This window comes from Drosophila eugracilis, unplaced genomic scaffold (assembly GCF_018153835.1).
Source record: "Drosophila eugracilis isolate 14026-0451.02 unplaced genomic scaffold, ASM1815383v1 contig_90, whole genome shotgun sequence".
Lineage (NCBI taxonomy): Eukaryota > Metazoa > Arthropoda > Insecta > Diptera > Drosophilidae > Drosophila > Drosophila eugracilis.
The window spans coordinates 2,577,666-2,600,014 of record NW_024573812.1 but is presented as its reverse complement, the minus strand read 5'-3'; the positions used below and the strand labels follow the sequence as shown (position 1 = coordinate 2,600,014).

The window sequence follows — 22,349 nt, the reverse complement described above, 5'->3', positions numbered from 1 at the left end:
ATTTAGTATAGTGTTAGTATATAGGAAGCTAGTTCGTAAGTGTAAAGCGTTAATTTTATGATATGTCGGGCGTATTTACTTCTTGACTAACAAATCGATTCGCACTTTCGGTTCGAAAAAATGGCAAGTGCTCAATGATAAAGGTAAACGATGCACTTTATCATCGCACCCAAATAGATCTCTCTTTAAATAGCTAATTAAAATCAAATGGCAGCCGCGTACTCTCACTTATATAATTTCGTTTACTGCCTGCATTCAATAAAAAATAGTGGCTAGTACTTAAATAGAATCGCATTTTGGCAATCAATGTTGCATGCGTGTGTTTGTGGGACGTCGGCAGCGAACAAAACAGAATTCGTAAAATTGTTTTTAGCATAAAAATCGATCGATTGGGATTCGATTCGAGAAGGAATGTGTTTTCGAAATTTTCACCACGTTCGGTGACAGTCGTGAATCTTCTTTTGCATCGAACGGACGTCTCACGTCCTAAAATCTCGATCGAACCGTTGCGGGCTATATATATTGATTTAGAAAGTCATACATATACGACTCGGACGGATATCAATATTTTCGGTTTTCATTTACGAGTTTTATCCTTTTAAAAACCTAAAGAGGCCGTACGAAAACGATCCGAAATGGGAGAAACGGAGAACGGAGATATCGAGCCACGGGCCTCGGCCGAACCGGAGGGAGCATCTGCCCAGGATACTCTGCAGGTGCCAACGCAAAAAAAGCGCAAGCTTAAGTCCCCAACTCCTGGAAGCCTACGTGGACGCAGTGCAACGCCCATTCATGGCCGTAGTCAGACCCCGTTCACCCTATATATGACGCGACGCAGTGCAACGCCTTCGACATGGCGCAGCATTACTCCTTTCCTGAAACGCGAGGAAAAGGAGAAGACTCCCTTCGAACTGGGAAGGGATATTAAGAGCCAGACCACCTGCAATATCGCCGTCTTCGATCGCGCCCTCGTAATGGATATTTCCGAGCCGTTGGACGTGCAAAAACCCGTACGTTACATAACGTCCGATTTATCGGTGATCGATCGCGCTGCCGTAATGGATGTGTCCAACGTTGAGGTTATCTACGTTGTGGAGGAATATGAAGAGGTCGAGGAAGAGGAGATTATTGAGGAGGTTAAGCCGAAGAAGAAGGAGAAAAAGGCGAGAAAGCCCCGTGTCCAGCGAAAGTCTATTGACAAGGATATGAGTCCTTCCGGGGCTGAGGATGGCGAGGACTTGGGTGACTATGGCGGCGAGGACAGAGAGGACAGTGTCGATTTGGATGAAGGCGATGAGCCCGTCAAAAAGGGCAAGAAGAAGGCACCGCCCAAGAAGAAGGAGAAGAAAGAGAAATCGCCCAGTCCGAAATTGACCTTGAAACTGGAGATCGGCGGTGGTCAGAAGGCTAGCAAAAAGATGTTTGAACAGCAGCAGCAGCAGGCCAAGCCACCGCCGAAGAAGAGCAAAATGGTGCTCCAGATGGAGGAGCAGGCAAAGGCAGCAGCTAAGGCTGCCGAGGAGGCGGCTGCCCGTGCCAAGCCCAAGGGCGAAACCTATGAGGAGCGTCAAAAGCGACTCCAAGCCGAAAAGGAGGAGCAGGAGCGTCTGGAGGCCGAACAGCGTGCCCAGGAAGAAGCTGAGGCCGAGGAGGAGGAGGAGGATCCATCCGCCGTGGGTGAGGAGGGTGATGATGGCACCGAGGCCGGATATGGAGACGAAGACCAGGAACAGGAATATCCTGATGAGGAAATTGAAGATCGTGAGCCCGAAGAGGAGGAGGAAGAGGTGGCTGATCCAAAGAAGAAAGAAAAGCGACGTGGCAGCGACTCCTCTGACGACTTTGTGCGCCCTGATCCACACGAGGAGGAGCGCTGGCAGCGCATTGCCGCCGTTGAGGGAGAGGAATTCATGCAGCAGATGCGCAAATATAGCCAGGCCAAGCGGATCAGTGAGAAGGAGCGCGACGCCGACTGGCAGCGTCGCCGAGAACAGGCCCGCAATCCCAAGTTCATTAACTTCCTGTCCGACCGAGCCGTCGAAGCCGGTCAAAGTGTCCGCCTGGCCTGCGCCGTCGACGGTCCGGAGTTGTCAGCCAAATGGTACCATAACCGTAAGCAGTTGGAACGCGATGGATGCCACCGAATCATCAATAACAACAACATCCTTGTTCTGGAGGTGCTTAACACCACCATTCTGGACTCCGGAGAATACTCGTGTGTGATCTCGAACCAAAACGACGAGACGTCTTCGTCTTGCATTGTGACCGTCTATGAAATTTTCAAGGACGAACCCAAACCCCCTTCCATTCAGTATATCAAAGGTATTTGTCGGCGATTTCGATAACGCGGAGTCCCTAAGACCTTCTATTTGCCCATTTCAGAGTACTACCATCTGCGTGACGATGAACTGACCATCGAGTGCCACGTTCATGGCTATCCACGACCGGTGATCACTTGGTGGCGCGGTTGCTTCCAAGTCAAGCCCAGCTACAAATTCACCATGCTTGAGGAGGCCCACGGTGTGTGCAAGTTGCTGATCTACAAGCCGAGCAATAAGGATGGAGGCATCTATACCTTGAAAGCCATCAACTCCAGTGGCGAGGTGCAGATCAACCATACGGTCGAGGTGGCCAGGAATCTGCACTACCACGTGCCCGGCATTTTCCACGCCCGCGACAAGATCCAGCTAGACAGCTTGAAGCAGGCCAAGAAAGCCATGGAAGCGGCCCTCAAGTCCAAGGCCGATTCCGACCAAAGAAGGGCGGAAGCGGAAGAGGAGCAGCAGCGCCTGCATCCTGTCAGGGCTACTCCCGAAAAGCTGGTGCCTGCCAAGCAGAAGCTGGCATTTGCCACCCAGCTGCGTGATCGCATGGCTCTTGAGGGTTCCACCATTAAGTTCGTTGCCACTGTGATTGGGCCTGATCCCAATACCCGTTGGATGAAGGATGACAAATGGGTGGTAGTGGGCGGAAACATAAAAAATCTCTCTGAGGAGGGCAAGGCCATACTTGAGGTCAGCAACGTCACTAACGCCGACTCCGGTGTCTACAAGTGCGTGGCCAAAAACGATCTCAGCGAGATCGAGACCTCCTGTTACTTCAAGGTGTATGCGGCACAGGCGGATGGCGACGAGTCGGAACCCATTTTTGCCCTACCCCTGAGAGGTATTACCACCCATCTCCCATTCTATGTGTGTGTGCTCTGTGGCCAAGTGTTCTCGATTACACGATCCTCAGAAAGTCCCATGTACTTGTGTGTCCGACGTTCGATGTTTTTTGCAATTGAGGTCGATCGTGTACAAAAATAGCCAAATTGATTGATTGACTTTGTTCTCAGATGTGTATCATGCCTCGCAGAACGATCTGATTCTCGATACGAAGGTGCGCGGCAACCCCCGCCCTGAAATTTCGTGGACCAAGGACCAGATACCCGTGGTGCTCGACGATCGTGTTGTTCAGATTGAGCACTTGGACGGCATTTGCGAGCTGATTATCAACAAGCCGACGATCAATGACAACGGCATCTATGTCTGCACCGCCAAGAACAAACTGGGCAGTCAGTCGACCACCCACACGGTTGTCGTCGACACCACCCACACTTCGCGCCGATCAAGCATCCTGTCCGCCATCGCCATGCAGGAAGGAGGTGGAGAGTCTGCCGAGGGCCCCAAGGCCAAGGGCAAGAAGAAGAAGAAGGACGACGAGCCTGAGGCCGGCGGTGATGGTGGCTACGAGAGACGTAGCCGAATGCCTGATCCTTCGCCCAAGCAGATGTTGTACTTCACGGTCAACCTGTCCAACCGATATGTTGCTGAGGGCTCCAAGGTCAAGTTGCAGGCCGTTGTCGGTGGCCCGCAGCCCATGATCAAGTGGCAGAAGGATGATCAAAATGTCACTTACGGTCCCAACATTCGCAACATGAACCGTGATAGTTTGGCGGTGCTGGAATTCACCAATGCTCAAGTGGAGGACTCTGGCACCTACTCGATCATTGCCCAGAATGAGTCGTGCAAGATCACCACCTCGGCCATGCTGCATGTGTACCAGACCAAGGTCAACACGGATGTGCAACCCGTCTTTATTCGCTCTCTGAAAGGTAAGATATTGGGTAACGGATGAGTATTCGATCGATCGAATCATCTATATTTAGCAATCGACATGTGTATGATTGTGCAATGCCATTGATTGCAATCATTATGCAATATTTTTTTTGCACTGCTTTTTATATAACCAGTCTCGGTGTTTCTCTCTTAGAGACCTATCACCTGAACACCAATGAGCTGATCCTGGAGACAGCTGTTAGAGGTCAACCCACCCCCGAGGTCCAGTGGTTCAAGGACAGCATTGAAATCCAGAGTGGTGGTCGTTACCAGATCATTGAGCATCAGGATGGTACCTGTGAGCTCATCATCGATCGACCGGACAACAAGGACTCCGGCAAGTACGTTGTCAAGGCGGAAAGTCGCGCCGGCAAGATGGAGATCTCGCACTACGTGCTCTTCGAGGGTCAGGCCCATCACATTGCTGACAACATCCATGGTGTGTTCCATGCAGATAAAAGCTTGCTGCGACCAAAGGAGGTGGAGAAACCGGTAGAGAAGAAACCGGCTCCTGCTGCCGAGCCTGAATCCGAGGCTGAGGACGGCAAGGCGAAGAGGCGTGGCCGCAAAGAAGAGGATGACGGCGCATCCTCCGCCTACGCCACTGACTACGCCTCCGATACCGCTAGCTTGTCGAGCAAGCGTCGCGAAAAGAACATTGCGATCCACTTCAGCACTTCGATGAGAGATCGTGTGGTTGCCGAGGGATCCAAGGTTAAGATTTCATGCTTCCTGGAGGCCAAGGAGCCACAGGTCAAGTGGTTCAAGGACGGCGAGCAGATTCAGAACTCACCGAAGCTAAGGGGAAGGTACAGCGAGGGTCTGTGCCTGCTGGAAATCATGAGCGCCACGGCAGAGGACAATGGCGAGTACAAGTGCTGGGGCCGTGACGAGACTGGAGAGGCATCAACCTCATGCCGACTTGAAGTCTACGAGAATCCGGGCACAGGTGATGTACCACCCACCTTCACGCGCAACATCAAGGACACGATGCACGGCAAGATCAATGAGCTGCAGTTGGATGTCCATGTTCGCGGGCTGCCCACTCCATCGGTCACGTGGGTGAAGGATGGCGTCAAGGTCGAGAATAGCGACAAGTACCAGCAGGTGGACCATGACGATGGTACATGCGAGCTCTTCATCAGCCATCCGAAGCCATCGGACAGCGGCAAGTACGTGTGCCAAGCAGAGAATCGCGAGGGCAAGACAGAGATTGTCCACATGATCACTGTGGAGCCGCGAGTAAGGGCACCACGCATCTCGCCGCCAAGGGAGGGCAGGCCTCCACGTCCGGGAGGCGATGAGGAGGCTCCTCCAGCTGGAGAAGAAGGTGCCGAGGGAGCAGCTGAAGGCGGTGAAGGTGGCGAAAGGCGCCGCAGGAAACCAAAACCAGATGAGGAGGAGCAAACCAGCTCCAGGCGCGAAGTGCCACCACCTCCTGATCTAAGAAAGCGTCTGTACTTCCGTAACTTCCTCTCCAACCGTACCGTCAAATCGGGCAGCAATGTCAAGTGGATGGTGAATATTGATGGCCCGGAGCCAACTGCCAAGTGGTTCTTCGGTGAGCAACCGATCGCCTTCGGACCGAAGAGCAAGATGTCCATGCAAGACGGTATCGCCTGGTTGAACTTAGTCGGAGTTACGGAAGAGGATGCCGGAGAATACACTTTGAGGGTTAGGGGCAGTGAAAATGAAATCGTGAGCACTTGCAATTTGTTTGTGTACAGCACGGGCAAGCCGGAGGTTATATCGCCTACCTTTGTAGTGGGTATCAAAGGTAGGATTCTGTGTGTAATGGTGGGAGTCGTCTAACTGAGTGCGTTCAGGTGAATGTCTTTGTATTTACGAGTTAAGTGTATCTCTATTTGTAGTCCTAGAAATATTTTAAGAATCTAACAACCTTATTATACCTTCTCCTTCAGTACTTTGTCTTACGTGTCTTGTGTCTTGTCTCTTTATCTTCGTCCATATTCCAGATGCATATCATTCCCAGGGCAATCAACTCACTTTGGAGTGCAAGGTTTCGGGCAGTCCCAAGCCAAACATTTACTGGCAAAGGGATAACACTCTGTTGCCCGTTGAGGGTAATAAGTACCAGTATGCAGAGCAGAGTGATGGAGTGAAACTCCTGACCATAGCCAACTTTGACAGCAATGATTCCGGCTTGTACACTTGCTATGCGGAGAGCGAGAATGGCCAAATGAAGATAAGCAAGTTTGTGCAGGCCTCCGATTATATAAGGGAGCGAACTGCTGACAAGAGACCTATTGATAAGGTCATCCAAGAAATGAAACGGGAGGAATCCTCTACTTCCTCCGTTAACGACAATGCTGCAGCTAAGGCAAAGGCCCGTGAGGCCAAATTGAAACTGAATCTGGAGACCAGCTTAAAGACTATGACCATTGCTAGTGGTAACAAGGCTCAGCTCATCTGCTACGTGACCGGCATCATCGAGGATGTGCACTGGCTAAGAAACGAGGAGCGTGTAACTAAAGATGCTCGCCATAAGATCTACAACATAAACGGAGCTATCAGTCTCGAAATTTACGATGCCCGTGTGGAGGATAGTGGCCACTACAGATGCGTGGTGAAGAACAGCCGGCAGACTGTCGAAAGCGCTGGTCAGCTAAGTGTGCTCGATCAGTCGACTGGGAAGTTGCCGGAAAGCTTCTCCAGTGGCATAACAGGTAATTATCTGGGCACGTTTATCATTTTACCCAGCTGACCATTGAAATCTTTTACCTTCAGAATTCTACGATGCCCAGAAAAACGAGATTATACTGAGCTGCCAGGTCAATGGTCGTCCCAATGTTAGTTGGATGCGCGATGACCATTCGATTTGTAATAACCGCTACAGGACAATCGAAGAACCCGGTGGTATAAGGAAGCTGATTATTCGCAATCCCATTTCCTCCGACTGCGGCATCTTTGCCTGCTATGCAGAGCACGAGGATAGGATTGACTCCACCAGCACCACCATTAAAGCGGCCGATCTCAAGCGTCTAATCAACGTCAGTCAGGAGGAGAATCCAAGTATAGCCGATCAAGACAGCTCTCATTGGTCTCGCAGTCAGTCGTATTTGAGTTCGGGAAGCCAAGTAAATGGCAATGGAGAACTCCATAGAGCTGGAGATCGTGTCCTACGCAGCGTTGGAAAGGCCAAACCGCTTTTCCATACCCTACTTCACGATCGCACTGTTTGGGAGGGAGCAAATCTTCGACTGTTGTGTGCCGTATCTGGTGACGAGAACACTCACATTGAGTGGCTAAAGAATCACAAACCTTTGCCCACGGGAGACAATCGCTATCAGACCCTCTTCCTTAATGGTGAAGCTTCGTTGGAAATCTTTGCTGCGGTAGCCGATGATAGTGGCAACTATACCTGCTGTGCCACCAACGACTTCGGCGAAAGTTTAACTCATGCCCAACTTCGGGTATATAAAAACTTCAAGGAAGCCCCATTACCAAGTACTTTTACGCAGCCAATCCGAGGTATTACCCGTCTAAAACCAGCTATGGAAATCACCTTCGCTTTTATACATATTTGATGTTCTAACCGCTTCTGTAAACCCAATTTTTATGAAAATCAGATCCACTAACATATATCTCCCTTTTACAGACACATATTCTCTTAACGAGAATGAGTTGGTTCTGGATTGTCGCGTACGTGGTCAGCCACGTCCTGAGATCCAATGGGTCAAGGGAACCGAGCCCATTGAAAGCAGTGAAAAGTATAAGCTGAGTGACCAGGCCGATGGCTATGCCAAACTGGTCATCGTGAATCCCACGGAGAAGGACTCCGGCATCTATTGGTGCGTGGCCCGCAACGAGGGAGCAGAGAACAAAATCTCTCACCAGGTGGACTTCAAGGGTCGCCAGCACTACTCGCTGCAGCAGACTCACGGATTCTTCCACCGTGACCCCAACAAGCCGCACTTCCTGCTACCTTTGGGTAACCAAACTGTCTGCAATGGTGGCACCGTGGCCATTTCGGCGGAGTTCATGCAGACCAGCACACCCATTGAGGTTAAGTGGCTCCGCGACCGCCGGGTGGTGGACGGACCCAATGTCAAGGCCCTGTCCGATCGTGGTGTCTACACGTTGACCATCATGAATGCCGGACCCGAGGTTGAGGGCACCTATACCTGCCGCGCCTCCAATGCCTTTGGTCGCATTGAATCCAACGTCAATGTGGACGTCGCCGTAGGAGCTGAAAAGGATGAGCGTCCACCACTGTTCTTGTCGCGACCGGATACCGAAATGAAGATCGCCGTGGGTGATCCCTTCTCGCTGTCCTTCCGTATTGCCGGCGACCCGAAACCAAAGCGTAAGCGGGAGTTACTTCCTCTGATGTGGAGTTACTTCTTAAATGGTATTATTTATTTTGCAGTTACCTTCATGAAGGGCACGAAGGACATTACCACGTCCGATCGTGTCAGCAAAGAGGTGTCCGATGACTACACAAGATTCTCAGTGCAGCAAGCCCAGATCTCCGATTCTGGCACTTACTTTGTGGTGGCCCGCAACAACTTTGGCACTGACAGGATATTCGTCACTGTCACGGTAGGCTGTGTGTCTATATCTGTGTCCTGTTGGGATTCCAAAAAGGATTCCATTTGCTGTATTGCTTGTGGCTGTCCCTCTATCGCTTTCGCTAACTAACCTCTGCAATTCTTTCTCTCTTCTCTGCTTCTCTTTTTATTTTATTCCAGATTAAAATACCGAAAAAGAAAGAAGAAGAATAAAGCTTATTAATACAATTTATTTTGCAAATTTCAAAACGCCTCCCTCAACAAACACCAAATACAATTATATTTATATTACACTTAACCCTTGGTCTACTTTCCTGACTCTATGTGTTCATTCAAAGCAATATAATATATCGTTCTGACTACACAACTTATAGGTAAACCCGCGCGCTCGCTCCGCTACTCCAACGCAAACACGCTGGGGCCTTCCCCTGGACAGTTATAGTGACACTTCGTACTTCAGAGGTGAGTTATATTATGTTATTTGATTATAAATGGACCTCTAGACCATGTGGAAAGTCCCTTCATGTCCGTTACGTTCCGTGTTGTCCGTTGGTGTCCGTTTGTGTTCCACTTGAAACGAAACCAAAGACCCAATTTGCATCTCTTCCAGATCGGTTTAATCGCCCCAACAAACCACCAACGATAAAAGAAATTTCCTGTGAGATCGTAGATACCCAGCACATAAAAAACTATTCCTGTATTTATCTTTTGTTAGTATTTCTGAACGATTGACTTAATTACTTTTATTAACGTACCTACATATATAAATAATGTATTATATAAAGCACAGCAATCCAGCTTATACATTTACGTAGTGGAAACAAGAAAATAAAAAATATTTCTCCGGGGCGTAAAGCGTTTTAATTGAGGTCGTACTAAGTAGCATAGTTCCCATTTGGACTTCATTCATTTAAGAATCTTTTCTACCATCCCTCAGATCCACCGGGTTGCATTTCCACCGAACCACTGGTCGTTGATTCCGGACCCACCCACATCTCGTTGTCATGGGGCAAGCCGGTTAGTGCCAACTCGGCTCCGGTGATGGCTTACAAGGTGGAAGCCTGGATTGTAGGTCACGAGGGCGGAGCATATTGGCGGGAATTGGGCCTGACGCCCATAAACTCCTTTGACGCCTTTAACCTAAAACCCAATGTTGAGTACCATTTCCGAGTGACACCTAAGAACCGATATGGTTGGGGACCTACCGTCCAGACCAGCAGTCCTCTTCAAGTGGGCGGTGTTGAGTGCTTGCCTGAATTCGTAAAGATTCTGCCAGGACAGGCCAAGGCTCTTTTGGGATCCTCTTTCACCCTGCAATGCAATATGCGTGGAGCTCCAAGGCCACAGGTCACATGGTTTAAAGATGGCATTCAATTGAGCAGCAGTTCGGAACGCGTCAAGATCCGACAGATCGGTTCCACCTGTGCCCTTACCATCTCCACTGTCAGCGAACTGGACTCGGGTCGTTACACCTGCGAGGCCACGAACTCGAAGGGTAGAGTTTCTACCTTTGCCCGGCTCCAAGTTGTCTCTGATTCGAGGATCTATGAGGCGGACTCGCGATTGAAGGAGATCACCCAAGGTCGCAATGTGGCTGATGTGGGCGACTCGCTGCCCATCTTTACTATGCGTCTAAGGGACCGTCGCGTCCAGGTTACATATCCAGTTCGACTTACCTGCCAAGTTGTTGGCTATCCCGTCCCGGAGATCCTATGGTACAAGGACAATGAGCTCATTCATACTGATAGGAAACATCTCATCAGCGCCGAGGGACAGTTCTTCACGCTAGAAATTGCCGCCACCACGCTAGACGACAGTGGTACCTACACCTGTCTGGCGAAGAACGAACTGGGTTCCGTTTCGTGCCACAGCACCCTCGTCGTGGACAAAGGCATCAGGGCATACATCTCTCCAGATTTCTATGTGCCTTTGGATCCGTTCTATATATTCCGTGAGGGCTCTGAAATCCGTTTGTCCACAAAGGTTGAGGCATATCCATCCGTGGGCGTCACTTGGCATCGCAACGGCATGCGTCTGCGTCCCAGTCGTCGTCTAACCGCTACCTTGGACTCCAATGGATTTGTGGAGCTAATTATTGCGGACGCTACGGTGCGAGATGCTGGAATTTATGTGTGTGTTGCATCCAACGTCGTGGGAAAGGTAGAGACCATATGCCGGGTAGCCATCGAGGAGGAAGAAAACAAGTCGGTGGTTTCGCAGCGAACCCTTGAAATTCCTAGCATCAAGACTGATGATCTGCCGTGAGTATTCCTTAATTTATTAGAAACAATTTTAAACATTAAACATAACTTAAAAACTTAATTTTCTCATATTATTACATTGAATATTTTAATTTAATAATTATATAATTTAATAACCCCTAATAATAGTCAATAACAATTAAGAGAAAGGAAACTATTTCAAATACAAAAAGCAAATCTAATGATTCATCTTCTAATAGTTATTCCAAGGAGCCCCTGTTTGTGGTCAAGCCACGTTCCAGCGAAGCATACGAGGGCGACAACGTCATCATATTCTGCGAGGTGGTTGGCGATCCCAAGCCCGAAGTCGTTTGGCTACGCGATTTTTTGAATGTGAGTATGTGACGTAGCGCGAGAGTCGGCTTGTTGCACATGCGCAGTTCTCCCTCGGTCAGTCAGTCAGTTGCATTCGCGCCGTTAGCCAATGTGGGTCGTTTTATCACTACCTCCTCTCGGTTTTAAACCCGTTGCTTTATCAAAGCCTCAAGTTCAGGTGAAACAGTAACGTGGGCCCTACTGGCATTAGGAAGTTTAGATATAATTTCCGCTTATAAGTTAACTATAAAAAGGCAACTCCCAGTGGGCCACATACTTTAGTAGACTGTTTTTTTAAGTTGCCGCAGTTGCTCGCGCGGATAGAATTTGTATTTTTTGATTGATCCGCGAGCGCGAACAAAGTGTCCAAACAAGCGAAGCATCCCTCCTAGAGGTAACTAGCCCAGAACCCGATACGGTAACAAAGTGGCTACAAAAGCACGTGAAGAATAGAGTGCAGGGGCATCTGGCTCGGATTACGGACAAGTGCGTCATACTGAAACGGTTCGCGTTATACAAGACCACAGTCACTCAGATCTTACAAATCCGATTCGCTGTCAAACGCTAATTCAAGTTCAACCCATATCAAATAACAGGCTTGTTCACAACAAACAATTACGCTAGCCAAAAAGGAAAAAAGCGCAAAAAAACAAAAATATTATTAGCCACTGTCGTGCATTGTCGACCAAGGAAGCGAGCAGGCAGGCAGGAGAAGCAGGAGGAGTAGGAGGTCAGGGTGGGCAACGTATACCCATTACCAGTTTTCCTATTCGACAGTCTCGAAACTGAATTTTGTGCTTATATGGCCATAAGCTTAACACAATAATAACAACGACAACAACACAGCCAGCGTCAACTGCACCGACATTTGTATAAAGACAGTCGTGATTCATACTCTGCGGCAGCCGCACAAATCCTTATAGACGAATCTCAACTCGATGTGACCTTGAGTCATCCAGTCCACTCATCGCCAAAATTTTATTTTTCCCGCAGCCGGAGTACTACAAGGACGCGCCACACTTCCGGCGAATCGGAGACGGACCCGAATACAGATTGGAAATACCCAGCGCCAAGTTGGATTTCACTGGCACCTATTCCGTAATAGCCAGCAATTGCCATGGCGAGGCCAAGGCTGTAATATCCTTACAAATATTCGCCAAAGGTGAGTGTTAATTCTTTCGCTCTTTCTTTATTAACCGAACGAAGGGTACATGTTGATTAGGCGGGGCAATACAACATCACGCCAGAACTCCTCGGTCATGGCAAGCAAACTAGTCACGAATTCCTGATCGGCCTGTACCCAAACGTAGTGCAGAGCACCGTTAATTTCGAACGTCGGACTCAGCACACAATAGAGTGCTTTTTGCACGTTGGCTGCAAACATCTGGATCTGTATCTGGGCCATGTACTTGGGTGCTATAGATTCGCGAGCCTCAAGGTACCTTTCGAAGTCCTCTTCAGTCCTTGGCGATTTGATTTCGACAATGTGATCGTCAGTAATGCCATCAGGAGCAGCGCACACATATGGGTAGCATTCATGCAAAATAAGGCCACATTCGGTATACTTCTTGTTCTCCAGTTTCTCGGTCTGTTTCAATATGAATCGCTTGTGCTCTTTGTGCTGCATACGATCCTCGTTGTATTTGTCCCGTCCCTTGCAGAACATCATATTAAAGATCCGATCATCGTCTTGGTCACTTTTACGATTAATAATCAAGTGCATCATGGAGCAACGGATTCGCATGTACTGTGCCTCTACCCACAGTCGTGATTTGTACTGGCTTCGCGTTGCGTCGTAAAGGCTCTCGATGACTCCCATCTGAGCTTGCAGTTCCATGTGCTGTATGAAGCTGGGCAGATCGACGACGTTGTATTCTGCGGTTCGAAGCAGCACATGGTGAATAAATAGGGGCTCGAATTCATCGGTGGTTTCCACACATTGGCGATAGAGCGCCGAGTCCCTGCCACAAATCCCCAGTTCCTCTAGAACAGTCTCCAGGAAAGCCTGTCCCTCGCTAGCACTTAGCTCCTGAGAATTATGTACGCTCTCAATTCGAACATCGTCCTTTGGTATCAAATCGCAAATGCGAGTGGCAGTTGCAGGCCCTGATTTCACCAGATTTTCCAGTTCGTGACCCCAAAATTCCAACACAGCACAGGGATTTCGTTCTGTGCTCTTGTTAAGTAGCCAGAAAGTAAAGGCCACAATGTGGGCACAAGTACCTTGGGGTTATATATTAGAATATATTAATACTTACTTACTTACTTTAAAATTAGATCCCTTACCAGCTGTGCCGCACAGGCTGCACTGGCCATTCGTGATTATCCGCTCATTTTCCACGACTTTTAGCGCCACATTAGCATGGGTTTCCGTGTTGGCGAAATCAGCGGCAGGGAAGACAAGTCCTTTTAGGTCGCAATGATTTCCATATCGACGCATTTGAACATAATCCGTTAAGAGATCATTTTTATCCGTAGCTCTATGGGGAGAATTGGAATATTTTTAATATATTATGTAGGTGCGAAAGGGATGGCACTTACATTTGTTTTGATTTCTCTGAGGCAGTGGATAGGCAAAAATTATACACCATTCCGCTGTTTACCGCCGGTATATTATGATAGCTTGCCTTGCGGAAACCGGGTTCCAGGTCCATAGGTACTATAACCATGCCCTTCATTTTGTAACATTAAAATTCACAATGAAAAAGCACAAGCGCTACGCTAAAAATAATTGTTAGAGATGGAAAAATATTAGATCATTATCGATCTTTGAAAATACAACGCTGATGGTCACAGAAAAAATTCACTAGCGCCTTACTTAGCAAAGACTCGTACCTAAATAAAAACTGCTTGATATACAGGAAGCAGTTTATAACGGTCGCCAAATAAAAATTATTTTTTTTTGTTAAAAACATTTTTTTTAATATTCATGAATTTTGCAATCTCACCAGATATTCTCAACAAAAGCCGCATGGATAAAGTGCATACAAGGCATGGGTAAGAACAGCTTTATAGATAAATAGTATTAAGAAACAAAGCCAATATTTTTTAATCGCAGCAACATCGAGACCCTTCCCCGATTCGTTCGCAACTTGCGAAACCTGCGCTGTTGCGATGGGGATGCGATATCGTTGGAATGCCATGTCGAAGCAGATCCGGAGCCATTCATTATCTGGGAGAAAGATGGCCATGTTTTGCCCAGCGATCGGGACTACGTGATGTCATTCGATGGAACGAAGGCAACCCTGAGCATTCCGCGTGTGTATCCGGAAGACGAAGGAGAGTACACATGCGTGGCTAAGAACTCGGTTGGTCGCAGCCTCTCCTCCGCCTGCATTATTGTGGATGTCCCCGAAGAGAAGGAGAATATGTTGAGTCGCCAGCTAACACGTCCCACTGGGCTGCTCTCAGCGCACTCCACGCCTCGTTCCACGCCAAGATCAACGCCCGCAAGGAGCTTCTCCCCGCTGCGTTTATCCTACCGCACCAGCAGCATTGATTTGTCCGGAGTGGCGGAACGAAGACGAAGTGACGCCCGGAATGCCATTACGGCGCCCAAGTTCCTTGCCATTCCCTACAATCGAGTCGTCGAGGAGGGCGACAGTGTACGTTTCCAGTGCGCCATTTCCGGACATCCCACTCCATGGGCCACCTGGGATAAGGATGGCTTAATTGTCACACCCACGCCCCGCATAGCCGTCAAGGAAATCGATGATCTACGCATCATTGAGATTGATGAGGTGTCCTTCGACGATGCTGGACTGTATCGCGTCACGCTTGAAAACGATTTCGGTCGGATTGAGGCCACCGCTCGTTTAGATGTCATCCGCAGCTCCCGCTACTCCAAGTCCCCTTCCGTGCGCAGTGTGCGCGCATCGTCCTCCCGCCGAAATGCTCATTTGTACAGACGCATCATGGGTCCATCCACAGGTGAGTGAAAATTTAATATGGGTTTCCCTTTGTAAATTTGTATTTGTATTCCCAAAATCCCATTCTTAAATTCAACAGCAATTGGCGGACGCATGGCCTTGGCAAGTGGCTATCGGGGCTCATCGGTGCCCTCTGTGAGATTCTACCACAACAACGTGGAGATGGAGGCTTCTGAGCGAGTTCACATCCTACTACAGGAGGAGGAATCGATGGCACTGCTAATTGTAGACAATGTTACGCGAGAGGACGAGGGCGTATACACCTGCATCATAAGCGGCGACCACGACCCACTGATCAGCTCGACCACAGTCACCTTCCACGAACCGAATGCCGAGATTCAGAGACGTCGCGCCGTCATCACGGAACCACTGCTTGAGATTACTAAAGCGCTGGAGGGCGAGGTGATCGATCTGTGCTGCGCCATCGATTGTGATGAGCCCTACAGCTACGTATGGCTGCGAAATGGCGAAATTCTACCGGACAGCGATGAGTTCAAGTGAGTACATAATAGGTGATGGGAAATCACTAATTTGTTGTCTATATTGTTAATAGTTGCTTTAAGTTATAATAATTTTACTCTATTTAATAGCAAACTTAAATAATAAGCCATATTTAAAGTAAAATGCTGTACAAAATTGATAACTGATATTAATAATTGTCATTAATGGCTTGGTTAACATAAATAGCTTTTTAAGTTTCAAAACGCACAACTTTTCATATTCACTGAACCATTTAAACATAAAATGTTGTAATATTTCTCACTTCAATTAAATTCTGAGAACAATGCTAATGTGCTGACCACAATTGAGTGTTTTATAAGTACCCATTTTCGAACGATTAGCTTCGATTGAATAACAACATCGCTTTTTTCCCTTTGTGTTCACCATACGCAATGATAACTATTTATTTTACGTTTAATTCATATTGCAGTTACATTGATCACGGCAATGGTCGACTCTGCCTGCGAATCAACGACGCCTTCGACATTGACTCGGGCATTTACAGCTGTCAGGTGTTTACCTGCCTTACCAATGACTCCACCTCCGACTCCAATTCCATCTCCGATTCAATCAACATCTCCAGCGAATGCGATTGTTGCAGCAGCGGGGACTTGTGCGTTTTGGAGCGTGATCTCCACAAGCAAGATGAAGAGTGTGTCCAGCTTTTAAAGTCACCACTTCCCGTGGTCTGCGGATCCGGCGAAGAGGCCCTATTCTATGCCCGTGTTTTCCCCTGCGAAGCGGAAGCCGAATGGTATCTCAATGGACAACTTTTAGTAGCCCAAACAGATGACTCACTTAACATGACGGTGCGTATGCGTATTTATCGTAATAAAACCCAAACACAGTGATTCGCGTGCTCGCTTTTTGGCCCAAAAAAATAACAGAGCTCTTCATTTTCAACTCTTGCCTTGCCCCAGGCTGCTTGCTCGCACTTTTGGCGGTGAAAACAATAATAATAATTGTGTACATATAAATATATATATCTGGTCGAATGGCCGAAAGTGTGAGAGCATGCTCATTTGCATAAGCCACATATAGGAGACCCAAAAGATTGAAATACGGCGGCATGCGAGCTGCATGCCAACGATGTTGCTTGAGGGGAACACATTCGCTCGTCGGCGCTCAAGCGGCGCACATCTCGGTCGCCAAAGTTCCCGGTTTTTTTATTCATATAGACCCCGACAAACAGTCCTACTCCCCCATCCATTCATCCATCCAGATGCTTGGCAAATCAAAGTCCCAATCACTATCGACATCACAATCGAAACCTGAAAAACGGCGGCACAAGGGCGTGACAAGATGTCACAGGTAGGCAAAAGGCGAAACAAATGGATTGCATCCGAGTGAGAGTATCAATATCGATGGCATTTTGGTTTTAAGCCCTGTAACTATTCCCTTTCGATAAGGTATACGGATTGGGTGCACTTCTCGTGTCGTTTGTGCTCCAATGAAAATGAGAGCGGGCATGAAAGTGTCATTGTCACGATCGGTGGTCGGGTTGTCCGCTCATGGAATTCCGTTTGGCGAGGTCCGCTCGTAGTTCCATTCCCGATTCTCGCTTAATTGGTGCGTGCCACGGAGAGTGCCTTTCAGTTCTATAGCAACCTCAGAACGCGTCGCGTCATCGCTACCCGGCTCCGGATACGGTTAGGTCGCTCTCTCTCCAGACACTTGTGCATACAGTATATAATTGTTTACCCATGTGAACGGGGTACACCGAGAGAAAAAGTTATTAACCTGATTTGGAGTAATTTTGTGAATATGCTGTGTTGTTATTGAGTCAATAATCAACATTAAGTTGATTTTAAACATATTTATTCAGGAACATTTTTGTATAATAAATCTACTGAAAATCACTCATTTTCAAGATTATAAAGGTGTCTTTCAGTACGCACTTTCACGCCATAAAGCTGTAACTTGATGTATTTTATTATATATTTTTGGAGACATCAGTTTCGAAATCTACCTTTTTTTTTTAAAAACACCATTCTGTTTGCATTTCACACTTGGCATTCAATTAACGCAAAGTAAATATTTGATGGAACTAATTTCACTTTTTGAACAATATTTATGGTTGTTTTTAAGCACTTTTCAAGATGCTTAAAATACATTGGCTCAATCAAGACAGTAAAACAAATAATTCCAAACAATTTCGAACAATGACCATGCCTAATGACATTTATGGCTCAATAAAATTTCAATTAATAATGCTTTGAGAACGCTCAATAATGTGGTTCACTTAAAGAACAAATAGTTCTTTAATCAAGATTTTGATCATTAAAATAAATAAAGTCTTTTCCCGCAGTGTATAGAAGACTTTTAGCTAATCTTCCTTATGTTTTCTCTCTCCTTCAGTTGGAGTCATATCCAGAGAACGGCATTCGGCTACTGCGCATGCGTGACGTCAGCGCGTCAAGGAGCGGAGAGATCTGTCTGCAGGTGAAGCATCCACAGGCAGAATCCCGGCGTATACCCGCCACCCGTACTTACACCAGCCTTCTGGTACTGCCCGCCATCAGGGGCAACAGCTCCTGTTCCTCGCTGGCGGCCAGAAGCTGCATTTTGACACGCCCCGAGGATTGCACCGCCCTAATCGGTGGACATGTTCGGCTGAGCGTACGCTACGAGCCATTCCCGGGCACCAAAGTCATCTGGTACAAGGCGGTAAGTGGTCCTCAGAAAGTGGTGGTTATATTTAGGAATTTATAATATATAATATAATGGTAATCAGGCAGTAGGCTTATGGTAATTGGTCCGGTTTCGAACCAGAGTGAGTTGCGTTGTGCAATCTTGACCTAATTTGGCCAAAGCAGGCAGACTTAGGGATTACGGATCCATATTCTTTATCTGCCATAAGCCCACTCTGCACCCTATCTCGATAGCTCACTGTCTCGCTTTGGGCATATTTAGCCTAGGTCTCCGTCTCTGACTGCCATTGTGACTGTGTCACGATCAGTTTGCGGTGTTGTTCGGTTGGGTTTGCTGGGCCAGTTGGGCTGCTTGGGTTGCTTTGATTGCCTAGACTGTCTACGTAATGGTTGCAAACCGCAAATGCTGGGCGAGCCGCACCAACGAAGGTTGGCTGTTAGAGCTTCAGCTACACCATCTAAGCATTGGCAAAATAAATCACCCAAAAATTTAGTAATTCGTCATATCTTTATCTTGAAGAGCCACAAAAATTTATCTAATTTTCACACTAGAGGATATACAAACAATAACGTTTTTTGGGAATATATTACTTACATTTTTGTTATTTTGTGTTATAAAAGAACATTTTCTTAGAATCTTTAAAGATTCTTTAAACTTCAACAAATCCCTTTTTCCCCCACAGTGTCATCCCATTGTTGAGAGTTCCAATGTGACGATACGAACCACGGGCCAACAGTCGACGCTCTATATCACGGACATCTCAGCGGATGACAGTGGCAAATATACAGTGGAGGTGATGAACGACTACGGTGTGGAGGCTTCGGCTGCTTCAGTTGCAGTTGAAGGACCTCCAGAGCCACCCAGTGGCCAACCCAGCGTATCTCTGGGACCAGATCGCGTAGCAGTGGCCTGGTGTGGTCCACCCTACGACGGTGGTTGTATGATCACAGGCTTTATGTGCGTATCTAAACATTACAACGTTCCTATATAGACAGTATAATCCATATTGTTTTAAATCTCCAGCATTGAGATGCAGACCATTGGAGAGGATTGTGAGAAGGACTGGCAGCAGGTGACACGAGTGGTGGACACCTTAGCCTACACCGTCAAGAACCTCCAGCCGCAGATGCAATATAGATTCAGGGTTCGTGCTGAGAATATTCATGGACGCAGTGAACCTGGTCAGGCCAGCGAACTGGTACAGATAACCAGCAAGCCAGTGAGGTCTATATCAGAGGTCACCGATCATTTTGGCCAGTCGGTGAGCGTACAATCCGGCGGAGACTTCAAATCGCGATTTGAGATCATCGATGAGCTGGGTAAAGGCCGTTTTGGCATCGTCTACAAGGTGCAGGAACGTGGACAGCCAGAGCAACTGCTGGCCGCTAAGGTGATCAAGTGCATTAAGTCCCAAGATCGGCAGAAGGTGCTCGAGGAGATCTCCATCATGCGTTCCCTGCAACACCCTAAACTACTTCAGCTGGCTGCCTCCTTCGAAAGTCCCAGGGAGATTGTCATGGTGATGGAGTAGTAAGAATAATCGAGAATCTCTTAAAGATCTATACTAATCCTTAATGATTTCCTAGCATCACTGGCGGCGAATTATTTGAAAGGGTTGTGGCTGATGACTTCACCTTAACCGAAATGGACTGCATCCTGTTCCTTCGACAGGTTTGTGACGGAGTAGCCTATATGCACAGCCAAAGCGTGGTGCATCTGGACTTAAAGCCCGAGAATATCATGTGCCATACCCGAACGAGCCACCAAATCAAGATCATTGACTTTGGCCTGGCCCAACGACTGGATACGAAAGCCCCCGTCCGCGTTCTCTTTGGAACCCCAGAATTTATACCACCAGAGATCATTAGCTACGAACCCATAGGTTTCAAATCCGATATGTGGAGTGTGGGCGTCATTTGCTACGTGCTGTGAGTGGAAAACCTCGGTTATTGCATTCCAGATTCCCTTTAATGGGTTTATTTTCTAGACTGTCGGGTCTTTCACCTTTTATGGGCGATACCGATGTGGAAACCTTCTCGAACATCACAAGAGCGGATTACGACTACGATGACGAGGCCTTCGACTGCGTGTAAGTTACAAAATATAGCTAGTCCTTTTCTGTATATATTTAAACTTTTGCAATAGTTCCCAGGAGGCCAAGGATTTCATCTCGCAATTGTTGGTTCACCGAAAGGAGGAGCGTCTGACCGCCCAGCAATGCTTGGAATCCAAGTGGTTGTGCCAGCGCCATGACGACAATCTCAGCAACAACAAGATCTGCACAGACAAATTGAAGAAGTTTATCATAAGGCGAAAATGGCAGGTTAGTAAATGCTTCACACTAAATGCTCCTCCGGATCCTAACCCAGTGCTGCTACCTTTATAACACTGCTCCCTCCTGCTGCTTGCTGCTGCTGCTGTTGCTTCCTGCTGCTGCTAATCCAGAAAACTGGTAATGCCATCCGTGCTCTTGGCCGCATGGCCAATCTGTCGGTTTCACGAAGGAACTCCGCCATTGCCATGGGAGCACTGAGTAGTCCAAGGCCATCGATATCGGGCTTAAGTATGCTGACCGCTACTGCCATCGGTAGTGGTATGAGCTCCCAGATGTCTTCCTTGCACGAGGAGGAGGACGACTTCAGTGTAGAAATGCCGCCAGTGGAGAAGCGTACCGTCCTCAAACTGCGGGATAAATCACAGTGCAGTGAACGAAGTGATTCGGGTTACAGTGAGTGCTCCAATTGCAGTGGAGCCCAGGAGACGTTGCTTCTCTCACTGGCCAAATCCAAGCTAGAGGCGATAGCCAAGGCGAGCAGCTCGCTTACAGTAGTCCAGGATACAGAGCATCCGGACACCCTGGAGTTGCCCACCAAGGGTGAGGCCATCATGCGATCCGACTTCACCAATACCGTCAAGATGCGCAAGAAGTCACTGGAGGATAGCGCTGCTCGGGAGAAACCGAAGTCCAAGCCCCAAGTCAAGCCTCTGTGTGAGTCCAAGCTGAAGGTGTCCCAGCTAAAGGACAGGTTCCAGGGGTTCCCTGCTCCTGCTTCTGCATCCGCTGTTAACAAACCTCCGCTTGCCTTTGAGCCCATCAAAATAGCCAAGGTGGCGAGTGTGGGACGAATCAGTAGAAGTAATCTTTGCCCATGACCCAAAACGGATCTTCAAAGTATTGCAAAAGCTCTAAAATCTGTAACATTGAGAACGAAACTCATCTTAAATTTGTTTTTGCTTCCTTTTTTTCCACTTGCATAGGGATGCTCTAATCTTTAACCGTATTAGGCTTAATATAACATCATGTCTTTTAATATGAAAGAAAATTAAACAATTAACTGATAAATATTATATTAACTTTTATAAAATCCCTAACACAAAGTCTCATTATTACATTCACGGCTTTATCTTTTAATATGTTGAGGAGCCGCTTTACCAATCATGATCATATCTTTGAGAACCGTTTTGGGCTAGTCCTTAAATCCATCTGCACCACTAACCCTTATATTTTATTTACTTTTCAGCAGATGAGTCAGGAAAAGCTGGAAAAGTCACCGTATCCAGCATCGCCAGTGTCTCCTCTAAAGGCAAACCGCCTCAGGCTAGATCCATGCCAAGTTCACCGCTGCCCCAGCGATCTGCCACGCCGACGCGGCTGATGAGCCAACGTGTCCGTGAGGCGGCCGAGCGTCTTGCCCAACAGCATACGGTGGCCAGTGCTCAGCGGCAATTTAGCAATGGGAAAAGTAATGGCAATAGTAATGGTAATGGTAATGGGAACACGGCGGAGACAAATCGCGAATCACGTGCGCGACGTCTCATCAACCGATTCAACAACGAAACGCAGCATATCACGTCCTAGATTAAGTCGGTTAAATGCCGACCAGCATAACTTTATTACAGATATAGCAGATATAGCATTGTTTAAGCAAAAACAAAACCCCAAAAATGAAACTCTACGAACACTCGAATATATGAAGCGACCGCGACAGCGAATGCGAAGCGATTGGGGAGCACAAAGCACCCACCCAGCATCCAGGATCCATAATCCAGACCCGCACG

At 47.7% G+C, this 22,349-nt stretch overlaps 4 protein-coding genes across 13 annotated transcripts in view; 3 read left to right on the top strand and 1 right to left on the bottom strand.

The window, feature by feature from the left end:
* LOC108112494 (titin-like) overlaps nucleotides 1-7,698 on the top strand; it is a 28,005-nt gene extending 20,307 nt beyond the window's left edge. For both annotated transcript variants that reach the window (XM_017222362.2, XM_017222364.2), the window contains 2 exons: nucleotides 6,077-6,787; nucleotides 6,849-7,698. In XM_017222362.2, the coding sequence (XP_017077851.2) occupies nucleotides 6,077-6,787; nucleotides 6,849-7,648 (1,511 nt within the window). In that variant the 3' untranslated portion in view covers nucleotides 7,649-7,698. The remainder of the gene's footprint in view (nucleotides 1-6,076; nucleotides 6,788-6,848) is intronic.
* On the top strand, nucleotides 442-9,481 carry LOC108112497 (muscle M-line assembly protein unc-89-like). The gene is made up of 8 exons (XM_017222376.1): nucleotides 442-2,322; nucleotides 2,383-3,165; nucleotides 3,338-4,096; nucleotides 4,255-5,877; nucleotides 7,720-8,427; nucleotides 8,491-8,663; nucleotides 8,813-9,094; nucleotides 9,243-9,481. The coding sequence occupies exons 1-7, from the start codon at nucleotides 636-638 to the stop codon at nucleotides 8,843-8,845; spliced, it is 5,766 nt and encodes a 1,921-aa protein (XP_017077865.1). The 5' UTR covers nucleotides 442-635; the 3' UTR covers nucleotides 8,846-9,094; nucleotides 9,243-9,481.
* LOC108112495 (myosin light chain kinase, smooth muscle-like) lies at nucleotides 8,986-22,274 on the top strand. 9 transcript variants are annotated; one of them, XM_017222370.2, is made up of 16 exons: nucleotides 8,986-9,094; nucleotides 9,570-10,893; nucleotides 11,094-11,226; nucleotides 12,202-12,370; nucleotides 14,160-14,205; nucleotides 14,267-15,138; nucleotides 15,217-15,634; nucleotides 16,069-16,447; nucleotides 17,997-18,305; nucleotides 18,973-19,247; nucleotides 19,314-19,820; nucleotides 19,877-20,218; nucleotides 20,278-20,379; nucleotides 20,436-20,613; nucleotides 20,736-21,279; nucleotides 21,815-22,274. In XM_017222370.2, exons 2-16 carry the CDS (start codon nucleotides 9,674-9,676, stop codon nucleotides 22,147-22,149), a joined length of 5,829 nt encoding a protein of 1,942 aa, XP_017077859.1. In that variant the 5' UTR covers nucleotides 8,986-9,094; nucleotides 9,570-9,673; the 3' UTR covers nucleotides 22,150-22,274. The 9 variants fall into 9 exon arrangements, with proteins under 9 accessions (XP_017077859.1, XP_017077858.1, XP_017077857.1 ...); XM_017222369.2 differs by having other exon boundaries at nucleotides 21,812-22,274; XM_017222368.2 differs by having other exon boundaries at nucleotides 20,736-21,426.
* On the bottom strand, nucleotides 12,378-13,955 carry LOC108112499. Its single transcript, XM_017222378.1, has 3 exons — nucleotides 13,750-13,955; nucleotides 13,495-13,688; nucleotides 12,378-13,431 (listed from the first exon to the last, which is right to left on the bottom strand). The coding sequence occupies exons 1-3, from the start codon at nucleotides 13,884-13,886 to the stop codon at nucleotides 12,401-12,403; spliced, it is 1,362 nt and encodes a 453-aa protein (XP_017077867.1). The 5' UTR covers nucleotides 13,887-13,955; the 3' UTR covers nucleotides 12,378-12,400.
* Nucleotides 22,275-22,349: the final 75 nt, after the last annotated feature.

Bases quoted from the DNA above. Each gene is read 5' to 3' on its own strand.
- LOC108112497 (XM_017222376.1), top strand. From the start codon at position 636: ATGGGAGAAACGGAGAACGGAGATATCGAGCCACGGGCCTCGGCCGAA. The intron at 5,878-7,719 runs GTAGGATTCTGT...TCCCTTTTACAG, and splicing joins CTTTGTAGTGGGTATCAAAG to ACACATATTCTCTTAACGAG. The intron at 8,664-8,812 runs GTAGGCTGTGTG...ATTTTATTCCAG, and splicing joins GGATATTCGTCACTGTCACG to ATTAAAATACCGAAAAAGAA.
- LOC108112495 (XM_017222367.2), top strand. From the start codon at position 9,674: ATGGCTTACAAGGTGGAAGCCTGGATTGTAGGTCACGAGGGCGGAGCA. The intron at 14,206-14,266 runs GTAAGAACAGCT...TTTTAATCGCAG, and splicing joins AAAGTGCATACAAGGCATGG to CAACATCGAGACCCTTCCCC. The intron at 20,380-20,435 runs GTAAGTTACAAA...CTTTTGCAATAG, and splicing joins GACGAGGCCTTCGACTGCGT to TTCCCAGGAGGCCAAGGATT.
- LOC108112499 (XM_017222378.1), bottom strand. From the start codon at position 13,886: ATGAAGGGCATGGTTATAGTACCTATGGACCTGGAACCCGGTTTCCGC. The intron at 13,689-13,749 runs GTAAGTGCCATC...TTCTCCCCATAG, and splicing joins TCAGAGAAATCAAAACAAAT to AGCTACGGATAAAAATGATC. The intron at 13,432-13,494 runs GTAAGGGATCTA...TATAACCCCAAG, and splicing joins CAGCCTGTGCGGCACAGCTG to GTACTTGTGCCCACATTGTG.